Consider the following 14,878-nt stretch of genomic DNA (forward strand, 5'->3'; position numbering starts at 1 on the left):
TAATCTAGTATTTGAGAGGTTTAAATACTAAACTTAGCATTTTTGTACTATTTATGCATTTGTATAAAAATGTAATTTTATTACCTAAACAAATAATTTTCAACATTCCTTTTGAAATGTCTATCCAAAAAAATTAAAATGGTTATCATCAATATATTTGAACAAAAATGGTATAAAAGCGAAGAAAAATGTATTGTGAAAAAATTAAATTGATAAAAATAATATTTTTTATATTACTTTGTGTTGAGCATAATAGGTGATTATAAAGTTAAGGGATCTTCCTCCTTATTTTCCATTTATAAGAAGTGTACAATTAAAAAAAAAAAAAAAGAAAAAAAAAATGTGATCTTCCTTCTTACTTCGTTTTGTACCTTATTCTCAATTGATCTATGGATGTTTGACCTCTCAAAAAAATAAGATTCTCTTATTTATTAATCAAGTTCAAAAACTGTTAGTGTTGACCTACATGACATTTGCCTAAAGTCCTAACTGCCGTGACATCACAGTTTGTCCTCATAGTTTGTCAAATTTATATTTTTGCTAATTATGTTTGTTTTTTCTCTTATAACTTTTATATTTGCATGATAGACTTGCTTACCTGCACATTTACATGTATTTTTTTTTTTTTTTTTTTTTGGTAAATCACATGTACACGTACTTACATGATAGTCTTGCTGATAATTTTCATTTTTTATTTCTGTAGTAATTACAGCTGGTCTTTGTCTTCCCTCTCTACACAATAGAAGACTTTTTATGGATGTGTAAACGAAAAAATGTCAGGGGTGTATATTTGTTGTAAAGCAATGTTGAGTCCCGCTATGATAACCCTTTGTTAACCAAAAAAAATATGAAATTTTTGGCCTTTGGGTGAAGAGAATCATGCGGAAATTGCCCGAGGTTCGCTTCCCTCTTGTGTGGGTTGGTGTGCTGTGTGTGTCTATCTTCTTGTCTCTCATTTGCTTCCTTTCCCTTTCTATTTTTCTCACTCAAATTTCTCTCTGTTTCTATCTCTGCATTTCTTTTTCTGCTTTTCCCTCTCCCCTTTCTCAATGCTTTCTCTCTTGACCTTCTTTCTCTATTTTGTTTTTTCTTTACTTTTCTCACTGCTTTTTCTTTATACCTTTTTTTTCCCTTTTTTTTTTTTCCTTTTTTTCCATTTTTCTCCCTATTTTCGTTCTCAACACCCACCACTTTCTCTCTAGTTTTCTACTTTGTTTCTTTTAACTTTCTCTTACTGCCTTTTTTTATCTCCACGTTCTTTTCTATTTTCTTTTACTAATTTCTCTTTGTGCTCTTTATTTCTAGTTTACTTTCAAAGTGAAGTGATAGCTATAGGGTAAATTATTTATTCCACATGCTATCAATGCTTAGTTTTGATATGTCCTTAAAAAAATTAAATGTGAAAAAAAAAAGCATAAAATGAAACACATTGAAGAAACCAACCATTAAACAAATAAGAAGTTAGTAAAAAATTATATGTACAAAAAGAACATTTAAGTAAATTAATAATGATAAAAAAAAAAAAGTAAGTTAGTAAAACAACCAAAAATAGGCATAAAAAGAAAAATAACAGAAACTAAATAAGAAATTGGAAACACAAGTTAAGAAAAGTAAAGAAACTAGTAAACTAGGTACAACCGTTATACCAGACACCAGAAACAAAATCTCAATATGAACTTTAGTTTTATTAAAGAGGATGAAGAATGTGAGATCCCATATCGATTGAAAAGAGGAACGAAGCACACCTTATAAGGTGGTGTGGATACTTTTACCTTACGATGCATTTTAACAAAACCGTGCGGGTTGGGCCCAAAGTGGACAATATCGCATGTAGGTGATCTAGGCTGTTACATTTGGTATCAGAGTTGGTACCCGGATCGGTGTGCCAGCCCCAAGGGGGGAGGATTGTGAGATCCCACATCGGTTGTAAAGTGAAACAAAGCATGCCTTATAAAGTGGTGTGGATCCAAAGCGGACAATAGGCTGTTACATTTGGTATCAGAGCTGGTACCCGGATCAGTGTGCCAGCTCCAACGGGGGAGGATTGTGAGATCCCACATCGGTTGCAAAGTGGAACGAAGCATGCCTTATAAAGTGGTGTGGTGGTTTGGGTTCTTACAAAGAAACTTTGAAGTCAAAAGTGGTGTGGTGGTTTGGGTTCTTACAAAGAAACTTTGAAGTCAAAGTAATATATAAACAATTTAAGGTTGTGGCTGCATTTTATTAGTATTTTCTTTTAACCAAATAGTAAATGTATTTGCGATTAAAAGAATTGTTAGAAGCTAGTTTCTCCATTGTCTCTCCATGGTGATGACTTAACCAAATAGTAAATGTATTTGCGATTAAAAGAATTGTTAGAAGCTAGTTTCTCCATTGTCTCTCTATGGTGATGACAAATTGTAGTATAGACTCAATACTGTCTATTTATGTAACCTGAAGTTCCTGTTACACACACCACTTTTGCCCTCCACTCATAACATCTCTCTCTCTCTCTCTCCCTCTGCTCTGCTCTGGACCTTTTGTCGAAGTGTACTCTAAGTATCACTCTTTTTTCCATCAGTGCTAGATGTTGTTATAATGGGAAAGAAATGAAAACGAAAAATGGGAAAGAAAATTAGATACAATGTAAATGAAAATTGACCAAACCCATGTACTAAAATTTTGTCACACGGATTACCTTCTAAATTTTTAATCCAAATGTTGTCTTCTTCTTTTTTCCCCTTTTTTTTTTTTTCTTTTAAAGAAAAATTCCAATCCGTATTGGAATCATTGAATCAAAACTAGTAAGAAATATATCAACGAATTGAAGTTTTTGCTCAGTAGGAAAACTCCACGTGACAAAATGAGAAAAAAGTTTCTATTCACTGTTCACACTTTTCAAAGTTTGGTCACTGTAAATGCTATAGAAAGATTGATGCAATGAGGTTTCTTAAAAGTTGGACGTTCAGTTCAATTATTTTATATATTACAAACTGATCATAGTCTTCTCAATCCCATGATTAAGGTAAAAAATATACAGCAGCATATCAGTTCCTTCTTTTTTTTTTTTTTTTTTTTTTGGGTAAATAGCTGCATACCATTTCCTTCAATATTGATTTGAACACACCGTTTATATAAAATAACAAATTAAAGTAAGGCTGGGAAAGTGAAACAAAAGAATAGATATATTTTGTAATTATATACATTATCCATGTGTTGAGGAAACCTTTCTCCTTCAGGCCTTCAAACAGTGTTTTCATAAACTCACTTCCAAAGAAATGAAACTTTTTCTTCTCTTTTAGGATATTTGGACCAAATAATTTGGTCAGGTTTCTCACTTGTCCATCTTGAAGTTAAGAACAGAAACCTTTTCCTTAGACCACCATCACATCACTAAACCTTCACAACTTTTACTCGTACAAAAATTGAGATTTTCAAATATAATAAAATACATGCCTCCCTCCCTTCTAGGCAAAAAAATAATAAATAATAATAAAAATAATAAAGAGAAGAAAAAACAAATGCTTTGAAGCATGAAATGTAGATGATACATAAGTAATAGTTCATAGATGGGAAGCACATTTTCAAATAAACGTAATACTATTTCGAAATGAAATAATAGTTCATAGATGAGAAGCACATTTTCAAATAAACGTAAAACTATTTCGAAATGAAACTATAGAAAAACTATTGAGTGAAAAGGGGTTTTGACAAGTAAAATGAATTGGCATAAACCAGTAACAAAGACATAAACCAGTAACAAAGAAAGCAGGGTATGCATTACAAGATGACTGAGTGAAGAAAGAAAACAGACTATCATCTTCTTTGGTTACTCCCTCGATTCCTCTGCTGTCTGGTTCTGTATTTCAACCACAGATATAGTATTCTATCAAAAACTCTCTCAACAGCATCGAAGTAGGCTACACTCCAAGACCCTTTCATCGTGATTACCAGATAAGGAACAAGAATTCCTGCTGCAAATCCCAATCCAATGCTCAAGCAAAACCATTTGTCGACAAAGCTGTCACCACTTGTATTAGCCTTTGGAGTAGTCAATCCCTTTTCTGGATCATCATCATCATCATCACTTGGACATTTTACATCAAGTGGAATGCCACAAAGGCCAGTGTTTCCAGCAAAAGAAGGTGCATCAAAAGTTGACATATGATCTGTATAAGGGATCCTACCAGAGAAGTTATTGTTTGACAAATTAAGGAACCCCAAAAATGAGAGTGATGCCAAAGTTCGAGGAATAGCACCTGAGAACTTATTACTTGAGAGATCAAGTGATGACAATTGCTCCAACTTTGAAATGCTTTCGGGAATGTGTCCGCTGATATGGTTTCTGGACAAGTTCAGAAACACCAAACCTGACAATTTTGTTATCTCTCTTGGAAGATCTCCACTCAAATTATTTCCTGAGAGATCTATGCCAACTAAAAGGGAGAGGATCTTGCTGAAACTCTGAGACTGGTCTTTCAGAGTTACAACAAAGTTTTCTTTATAATAGGTAGTCCCATACATCCCATAAAGCAGATAATGGTTTATGATTTGCTTTTGTTTCAGAGCTTTGAAATATCCAAAACTAGCTGGAATGCCGCCATGGAACTGATTTCTTGCCAGGTCCAAAACTTGTATCGAACTTAAATTTGATAGCACTGGTGGAAGTTCTCCTGAAAATGAATTGGCTCTCAAGCTAAGAATTCTCAGTCTTTCGAAACCTTTCCCAATCCATGGTGGAATTCTACCAATTAATCTGTTGTTTCCAAGATCCAGTGTCTCCAAACTTGCTAAGTTCTGGAAAGATGACGGGATCACTCCGGAGAACTTATTGTCATTTAGGTGCAATGTTTGGAGCAAACTTAGGTAACCTATGATGGCAGGGATTTTTCCAGACAAATTGTTGTTACTAAGGTCTAGTGCTTTAATATAAAAACAGTTGGCAAAGCTTGATGGAATGCTTCCTGTTAAGTTGTTATTAGAAAGATCAATGACTTGAAGACCAGGATTGTTACCTATAGAAGCTGGGATTTCTCCATTTATCTGGTTTCCAGAAATAGAGAGGAAAACCAAGGAACCACTTATGTTATCTGGAATAATACCAGAAAATTTATTTTTGGAGACATCAAGAAAGTAAATTTTGCCGGCTGAAAGAGGAATGGACCCTTTGAAGAGGTTTGAGCTGAAATCAACCACTGCATTTGAAGCTAAGTTTAGTGGACTTGGTAGACGACCTTCTAACAGATTATAAGAAACATTCAACCATAAAAGGCTAGAGGAATGTTCCCAAAACCAGTTGGGTATGGAGCCAGAAATGTTAGCATCTGAGAAATCCAAAGTTATGACTTGCTTTTGTGACTTAAGCCACGCAGGAAATGAAGGACCCAAATGGCATGAATGCATATCAAGATACCAGAGTTGGAATGGGGGAACCCAACTGGAACTGATATTCACGGTGAAAGAGTTTGAAGATAGATACAAAAGGTTTAGCTTACCTAGCTTTGAAAAATGTGTTTCAGTAACTATACCCATCAAATTATTGGAAGAAACATCGAGATAAGACAAATCAGGAAGTTGTCCCAAACTTTCTGGCAAAGTTCCGTTTAGCTCATTCCTTGCTAGACTAAGAACAACGAGACTCTTGAGCTGACTAAGCCATTGTGGTAATTTACCAACCAAGTGATTTTGTGACAAGTCCAAGTTTAACAGACTAGCCAGTGGCCTTTTAGAAAGGCAATTTTCTATTCCTTCAAGGAATTCAGGTAAAGTTCCAGTCAAGTTATTACCTGACATTAAGAAATGCATCAGGTTGCAGAGTTTGCCAATAGAGCTTGGAATCTCACCCTCAACATTATTGGAACCAAGATTCAAGTAGGTGAGAAATGTCATGTTTCCAATGGAAGCAGGAAGATTCCCATGTACTTTATTCCCCCCTAAATCGAGAACTCTTATCTTCTCCCATCTTCCTCTAAGCAATTGATAGCAACTTGCTGTAAGATTGTAGTTACTACTAAGAATTAAACTCTGCAAATTAGGAAGGTTGCTAAAACCAAGTGGGATTCTTCCAAAGAAGTTATTTAAGGTTATATCAAAAGCAACAAGGCTGGTAACATTGACAAGCCAATTAGGCATTTTTGAATTCAACTTGTTGTAACTGAGATCTAGGACAACAAGAGAAGTTAAATTTACACAGATGAGAGGTGGAATGGTACCAGATAAACTACAATCAGATAGATGCAACTCAGTTAAGAATGGGAGCTTGGTCAGGGACTTTATCCAGTCTGATCCTACCTCTGAAAGATCAACTTCATTCATCACAAGATGCTTTAGAGAGACAAGACCTTTTACCCATGCAAGATTATCAACAAGTAAACTCAAAGACTCGAGATCAAGATACTGCAAGCTAGACAAGTTTCCTAAATTTGGAGGAACTGGACCACTAAACCCAGCATTTGAGAGGTTTAGATATTGCAAATTTTTAAAAGATCCAAAAAATTCAGGAATTGGGTTGTCATCGAATGTGTTGAAACTCAAGTCCAAATGCCTTAAGGACTTCAGTTTTGTTAATGAAGGTCTAATTTCCCCACTGAAGCTCCCGAGTTCATACCTGCCAGAAGAATCAAAATCTTGCAGATGAGGATTATGAAGATCAACTGCAATAACAGCTCCAGTAGTGTTCTCACAGCTTATTCCCCGCCATTGACAGCAGTTGCTTGCCTTCCATGAAGAAAGCCAGTTTTCAGGATCATGAAGACCGTTCTTGAAGTCAATTAGAGCTTCTCGGTCTGACTTCAAGCAATTCATCGTCTCAGCATCAGTGTTGGGAAGAAATTCACCTATGATTGAAAAGCAGAAAATCAGTAACATTAATGGGAGACCTCTAATTGTTTCCATCATAGGTAAAACCTTTATGCAAGAAACCATAAACAAAATATCAAGAGCATAAATTTTGTTCTAGTGAAGAGGAAGAAGAAACTTTGCATTCAAAGCATGCAAAAGTAGTCGTATTTATTCTTGAAAAAGTTAGTGCTGATTAATAATATAAAATTGCTAAATGGACTGTGGTTCAGCATTACACGGTGATAACAAATGGTATAGACTCATTACCGAATTTGGAGACAAGCAGGTCGAATTTTCAAGCCAATGAGGAAACCACTAAGAAAAAGCTCTCTTGGTGAGTGATCTCTCAAGCTTTTACTCAGAAAATAATAAACTATAGCAAAACTGAATACAATCAAATCTATATTACTTCTTTAACACAGATAATAATGATCATCAGCTTCTTTTTTCCAAATTTGTTGCCATTTATTCAACAAAAAGCTTACTTTAATGGTAACATTTTGCATATAGTTGAAATTAGTTGCATCATTCATACATTTTGATTCTTCAAACCAGCTTTTTCTCTTTTTATATCTCTGTAAATAGAATAGATTTGGAAATCCTCACTGAGTGATTTAGTGGTAGAAAACAGGCACAGCTTATGATTAAAACAACGGGCAAATAGAAGGAACCTTTAAAGCATTCTATAGTAGGATTTTTGCCTTTCAACACTGAAGTCTAAGATATAATATAAACTAAAGTAGGTTTCATTCAAATATTTTCTCATTGCCAATGTGAAAATCTAAATCCAACACTCAAGCTGTCTCTCTGTTAGGAAACCAAAAATAAAATGCCATGTGCTAATGCTATTGTTGTGTACCTGATATTGATGTAAATTTTTTTATTCTTACGTAGTTCTTTGCCTGATTTTATGCAGAAAACAATAAACTCTAACAAAAATGGTTACAATGAGAAGTCCATATTACTTATTTAATAAGGTAATAATGAAGATCAGCTTCAATTTTCCAAAATTTGTTGCGATTTATTTCAGAAAGCCGGCTTACTTTAATAATGAGATTCCAGAGAGTGTTTTAGTGGGAGAAAAAAACTGTACAGCATTTGATTAAAAGAGTAAATAGATGTATCCTTTAAAGCCTGCTGTATTTTATAGTATGATATTTGAAAAGTGTTGTTTAATAATGACATTTGGAATAATAGTTTGATTATGTTGCATCCTTAGATTTTGATTGTTCAAACCTGGTTTCTCTCTTTTTTTTCTCTGCAAATTTTAAAATTTGCTTTCTTTTGATTTTCTGCAAACTTTGTGTGTTCTTTACACACTCTCTCTCTCTCTCTCTCGTAATTTTAAATTTTTTCCCCAACCTCTTTTTCTTGGTTTAAACATCAATCATATTAACTGTAGTTTTCTTTGTAGTACAAATCAGAAAAAAAAAAAAAATGGATAAAGAAATCAAATACCAAATCTCTCTATCATGGAAATACCATTTCTGTTACTTTTGGTAACAAGATCCATATCAAATAGAAGAGATTAGGAAAGCCACAGTTAAAGCCATGATAATGTAAAGCTAACCATTCATTTTTCCCATCGGATTTCTCAGTCTCAAAATAAAATATAGTTAAAAACTGTTTAAATGTATGGAAATTACTTATAGGTATAAAGCAAAGCTATTCATGCCTTTTCACATTATCTATTCATATAACAGATTTCTTCATGATATTATTGCTACAAGTAGGAAAAAAAGCTTTTCTTTTTTCTTTTAAGGCTATATACTTCACTTGTAAATAGCGATCTCTGCAAGTTGTCTGTTAAATTGATATTCTACGTTTCAACCAATCAGTCATGATATTTTCTCTACAGCTTCAATATAAAAAGGAGACATGTTTCCCTTCTACATTGCAATCATGCATGGTGAAATTCATGGGAATCTAGTATTGCAAACTTGATGAAAGTTGATCATTCTCTAATATTTTTTGAAAAGTGCATGCATTACTGTACATATATAGTCAACTAGAGAGTGACCCTCAAGGCAACTAAGTCTCTATAGCAAGTTAGAGATAAAGCGCAATTTTCTCTACCTGGTATTGATATACGAATTTCTTTCTTCTTAGCTTTCTTTATGGCAGACAATATTAAACTTTAACAACCACCAGCTTTATTTATTTATTTTTTTCTTCCAAAATTTTAGAAATTTATTCCACAAAAAGCTTTCTTTAATATTGACATTTGAAATAATAGTTTGAATTTGTTGCATCCTTACCATTTGATTCTTCAAACCTGCTTTCTCTCTTTTCTTGGTCTGCAAATATTTAAATGTTCTCTCTTTTGATTTTCTGCCAACTTTTGGTTCTATCTATTCTCTCTCTCTCCCCCCACCCCCCCGCAACTTCTGTTACACTAGTGGACAAGATCCATATCAAATAGTAGAGATTAGGAATACCCCGACATAGTTTTGTGGTCCATCCTATAAAGAAATTTCACGAATCCCATAGATAAAAAATACACTAACTTAAGCACCTTTTATTTATTTAAATCTCAAATTCTTTTGCATTTAATTGAGGGGTCTTTCCAATCAAATTTTACTTGCATATTTCTCATTCACATTCTTTTCCATTGTTCTCTAATTGTGTTTTTTTAATACCACAAAGCAAAACAAAATAAGAGTTTCCCACTGCAAAATAGAAATTTGACAAAGTGGATATGCTTTCTAATGATTTTAACGAGTTTCATCCGCCTGCAAGTATTAAGCGGATTTGAGCAGAGCTCTCTTCTTTACTATCAAATTCTGAAACATATTATAAAATCAAAAACTGGATAAGTGGATTGATTCTCATCACTGTAATGTGCTTTAAAGTAATAACTTTTGCTAAAGTTTCATCTTAAAGTCATTAAGAGCTTCTCTGTCTGACTTGAAGTAATTTATCACCTCAGCATCAGTGTTGGCAAGAAATTTTCCTATAATTATGAATCAGAGAATTAGTAACATTAATGGAAGCCCTATAATTGTTTCCATCAGAGGTACAAGCTTTATGCCAGCAGAAACCATAAAATTGAAATGTAAACCTGGTTTTGGTGAAGAGGAATATAAGAAGCTGTCGTAAGAACAGACTTTCAACTAACAAAAAGATGAAAATATAGAAAAGTTGAATTCAATGATAAACCAAAAAATGATCCACTTTTGAAGAAGCCACAGAGAAAGTTATGATCATGTAAAGCTAGTTAGTCCTTCCCATCGCTGGAATATAGATACTCTTGTTAGTGCTTCCTTTTTCGTTGTTTTTCCTTTTCAGATTTTCCATAGTCTTAAGGCAAAATATAGTTAAAAATTGTTCAAATATATGGAAAAAGAAATATATATATTTAGGTATAAGGTAAAGTTGTGTATGCCTTTCCACATTATATGTTCGCAAAATAGATTTCTTCATTATACAATTCTACAGCTAGGTAATGAAGCTAAAAATTATTCACAGGTAATTAAATGATAATCTCTGCAAGTTCTTTGTTATTTCTCTTCTATATGTCAACCATGCATGATAAAAAGTCTATGGAAATATAGTATTGTAAAATTATATAAAAAGTATTCGTTGTTTAGTATTTGATGAAAAGCGTATATATTATATTAAACATATAATCAAATAGAGATTGAATTTCAAGGCAGGTATGTCTCTTTATCAAATCGGTGATAAAGCATTTTCTCTGCCTGATTTTGATATACAAATTTGTTTCTTCTTATCTCTATTTGTCGCAGGCGAGAATAAACTATAACAAAAATAGCTACAAAGCAAGTCATTTACTTGTTTAATAGGTAATGGTGATCATCAGCTTCATTTTTTCTCCAAATTTGTTGAAATTTATTCCACAAAAGGCTTACTTTAATGGTGACATTTGTAATAATAATTGGAATTTGTTGCATCCTTAACTTTTGACTCTACAATGCAAACCAGCTTTCTCTTTTTTCCTTCTTTACAAATTAATTTTAAAATTTGCTCTCTTTTGATTTTCAGCAAATTTTTGTGTGTTCTGTATGTTCTCTCCCATCTTTCTCTCTTTTTTTTTTTTTTTTTAACATGAATAATGCTTGAAACTGTAGTTATCTTTATAGTACAGATTAGAAAATAAAGAAAAACAATGGATAAAGAAATCAAACACCAAGTCTTCTACCATAGAAATTTGATTTCTGTTAGTTTTGGTAGCAAGATCTATATCAGATAGAAGAGATTAGGAAAGTTCCACAGAGTGATTTTTGGGGGAGAAACCAGGCCCAGCATTTGATTTAAAAAGTATTCTATAGTTTATGGCATGAAATTTGAAGCGTGTCCTAAGGATTTTGACCATAAAATAATCATCTAGCTTTTTACCTTTCACACTAGCTTAACATATAAAAATGTTCCCGTTTCACCACCTTTCAATTATAGACCACTACCATCCAACATCTCTTCAATTTTTTAAAGATGAGTAACTACCAGCTATATATATATATATATCCATGCTAATTAATTACTACTTAATTTCAACTTTTACCTCGTCAAATTTTTTGTAGAATAAGATCATAAAAGTTGTTTGTCTTCTTGAATATTAGCTGTAAAATACTATCTTTTTAATTAATGTAGAAATAACAACAAAGCTAAACGGATTATAAATCATTGAATATTTGATAAATTAGATACCAACCCCACTAAGAAGGCATTATTAAGGAAGAAAAACTACATTGTCTATCAAATTGTGTTCTCATAAGCAATGCAAACATGTTGATCATAAGTAATGAAAGCATAAATTGAGTGGAAAATTATAAAATGAACTGAAGATGGATGAAGACAACAATATTTTTGTTTAAACGAATCATTTTACAATTTGATCACAGGCAATGAAAGCATTTTGCATGTACAGTAGTCACTCTGCAAACTGTAGGCCATAATATAAGTATCTGTTTGTATTTTAAGGAGCAAAGACTACATTTAATAAGCCATATATTGACAAATATTTAGTAAAAAGGGAAAAGTCCTTGGGCCACCTTCTCTACAAAGTTCCTCCATTCAAATTTTGACAAGTGTTATAAAATTTAGTTGACTAGAATTTTAACCAGCCAAATGAGCCAAATCAAAATAGAAACAAAATTGTATTGGGAAAAAAATTATTAAATTTGGAAAAATTATTTTTAGGTGTTAAATATTGAAAAAACAAACTAATAAAAATAAACTGAAGAAAAAATTAAACATAGAAATTTTTACTCGGCAAATAGGAAAAAAACATTTCCAAACATTTAACTAGAGGAAAATTTTTAATGAAGAGAAAATTCAAGTGGAAAAATGGGGGGGGGGGGGGGGGGGAAGGAATTTAAGTCCTAGTCAGCTAATTTTTGCCATTTGTTAAAATTTAAATAGAAGAACTTTGTAGAGAAATGTGGTCCAGGGACCACCTGATTTTTCTGCAGTAAAAAGAATGTTTTATAGAATATAATATGAAATATAAAAATCAAATGGATCAAATGGATGATATATTTGTTGTTAATCCATATCCATTGGAAAAGCTCAACGTGTTAATATATTAGGTAACGAATAACCTATTAAATTAAATGATAAATTTAAATATGAATATCTCTGGCATCTATTAATTTAACAGATTATATTTAAATGAGTAAAATTTAATACGAACATTATATGACAGGACACAATTTCCTTTCCACATTATCCTTTGCTAAGCCATCATTGTCACCTGGACAATTTTACATTTGGTGAGTAGCACAAATACCTACTTCTTTCACAATATCTTCTTAGAAAGTCAATATGGAAGCCATTGAGAAAATTCCGTGATAATGCAAATGTGTGTATTACCTGATATTGATGTCAAATATTTTATCCTCAACTTGAACTTCTCTGCCAGCTTTTATGCGGAAAAGAATAACGTATAACAAAAATTGTTACTAGCAAGTCCATATTACTTGTTTAGCATAGAAAATATTAAACATCAGCTTCATTTTTCCAAATTTTCTTGCAATTTATTCCACAAAATGAGCTTACGTTAATAATGACATTTCTCAGAGTGATTAATATCTTGTGCAAGCCAGAGAGGTTTCTTAAACGTGGAGGAATTGCACCACTAAGCTTAATATTTGAGAAGTTTAAATACTAACTTAGTATTTTTGTATTGTTTATTTATTATTATAAAAATGTAATTTTATTACATTAACAAATAATTTTCAACATTCCTTTTGAATTTTTTGTCCAAAAAAAATAAAATGGTTACCATCAGTATTATTTGAAAAAAAAATGGTATAAAAGCGGAGAAGAATATATTGTAAAAAAATTAAATTGATAAAAAAAATATTTTTGATATTAATTTGTGTTGAGCATAATGTGGAGATTATAAAGTTAAGGATGTTCCTCCTTATTTTCCATTTATTAGAAATGTAAAATTTTCCACACCAAAAAAAAAAAAAAAAAAAACAAAACAAAACAAAACAAAAAATCGCAAACGTAAAATTTTAATAAGCTGGGCTGAAATTTGGCATATATAGGCCGAAAGTTCAAGCCCAGGTTTTAACCGACCCAGAATGTAACCCAATGCCACTTGGGTAAGGTGAGCAAGAGAGAAAAACAAATAATAATAATAATTTGAATTTTGAAAAACCAACGGTAAGAAAAATTCAAATTTAGGAATGGTAATATTTTGTTTTATTGGTTTCTAGCCGTTATTATATTTCTACATTACGAACTTCTCATGGTGAGAATCCTTGTCGTACTTGCCAATGGTTGCAGGCTTTCCTGCCGGTTTGTTTTCTCTTGGTACTAGTCCAAATCCGCCAGATGGTGTCTGCTACATGGAGTATCCTCTTGTCTTTTTTTCTCTTTTAATATTTTTAAGAGTAAGGTTGTTTTTTATTATGATGTATACCATGATTAAATCCACCTAGTCTTCCTAATTCTCAGTTTCTGAATTCAAATTTGGATGAGGAAACTAATGTGAAGATCCGAACGGCATCTGAATGGACTATGGATTGTTTTTAACTCCAGAGGAAGTGTCTGAATGTTTGTTGGCAAGGAGAGAACGTTGCATTCAAGCATGTGTAATGCATACTTACTTTGCAAAGGTATAGAGAATTTTGCTTGTCGTTTTGTGCCTTATTCTCAATTTATCTGTGGATCTTTGACCTCTCAAAAAATAAGATTCTCGTATTTATTAGTTAGTCATGTTCAAAAACTGTAAGTGGTGATCTATGTGACATCTGCTTAAAGTCCTACTCCCATGACATTACAGTTTATCAGTTTTATATTTTTGCTCATTATGTTTGTTTTTTTTTTTTTTTTTTTTCCCTCTTATAACATGTATATTTGCATGATAGACTTGCTTACCTGCACAGTACATGAAATTTTTTTTTTTTTTATTGGGTAAATCACATATACATGTTCTTGCATGATAGTCTTGCTGATAATTTCATTTCCTTTTTTTTTTTTTTTTTTAAGTTCTGTTGTAACTGCAGCTGGTCTTTGGCTTCCCTCTCTGCACAATAGAAGACTTTTCATGGATGTGTAAAGGAAATGTCAGGGGTGTATATTTGTTGTAAAGCAAGGTTGAGTCCCTCTGTGATAACTCTTTGTTATTAAAAAAATATGAAATTTTTGGCGTTTGGGTGAAGAGAATCATGCGGGAATTGCCCGAGGTTCTCTTCCCTCTTGTGTGGGTTGGTTTGCTGTGTGTGTCTCTCTTCTTGTCTCTCATTTGCTTCCTTTCGCTCTCTATTTTTCTCACTTGAATTTCTCTCTGTTTCTATTTCTGCATTTCTTTTTCTGCTTTTCCCTGTCTTCTTTCTCAATGCTTTCTCTCTTGACTTGCTTTCTCTATTTTGATAAAAAAACTAAATAAATAAAAAAAGTAAATTAGTATAACAACCTAAAATAGCATAAAAACAAAATAAAACAAAAAACTTAATATGAAATTAGAAACACAGTTTAAGAAACGTAAAGAAATTAGTAAACTTAGATAAATAAGAAATTAACAAAATTTTGATATTGTTTTTAATTTTATATTGTTAAATTTTAATATATATTGTTATTGTCTCAGTAA

At 32.2% G+C, this 14,878-nt stretch overlaps 1 protein-coding gene across 1 annotated transcript; it reads right to left on the bottom strand.

Moving 5' to 3' along the window:
* Positions 1-3,795: 3,795 nt before the first annotated feature.
* Positions 3,796-6,809, bottom strand: LOC132800553 (receptor-like protein EIX2). The gene has a single exon (XM_060814496.1). The coding sequence runs from the start codon at positions 6,781-6,783 to the stop codon at positions 3,796-3,798; it is 2,988 nt and encodes a 995-aa protein (XP_060670479.1). The 5' UTR covers positions 6,784-6,809.
* Between the last annotated feature and the right edge of the window lie 8,069 nt (positions 6,810-14,878).

This window comes from Ziziphus jujuba, chromosome 2 (genome assembly GCF_031755915.1).
Source record: "Ziziphus jujuba cultivar Dongzao chromosome 2, ASM3175591v1".
NCBI lineage: Eukaryota > Viridiplantae > Streptophyta > Magnoliopsida > Rosales > Rhamnaceae > Ziziphus > Ziziphus jujuba.

What these genes read in the sequence shown, in the direction of transcription:
- LOC132800553 (XM_060814496.1), bottom strand. Translation starts at nt 6,783, where the DNA reads ATGAATTGCTTGAAGTCAGACCGAGAAGCTCTAATTGACTTCAAGAAC.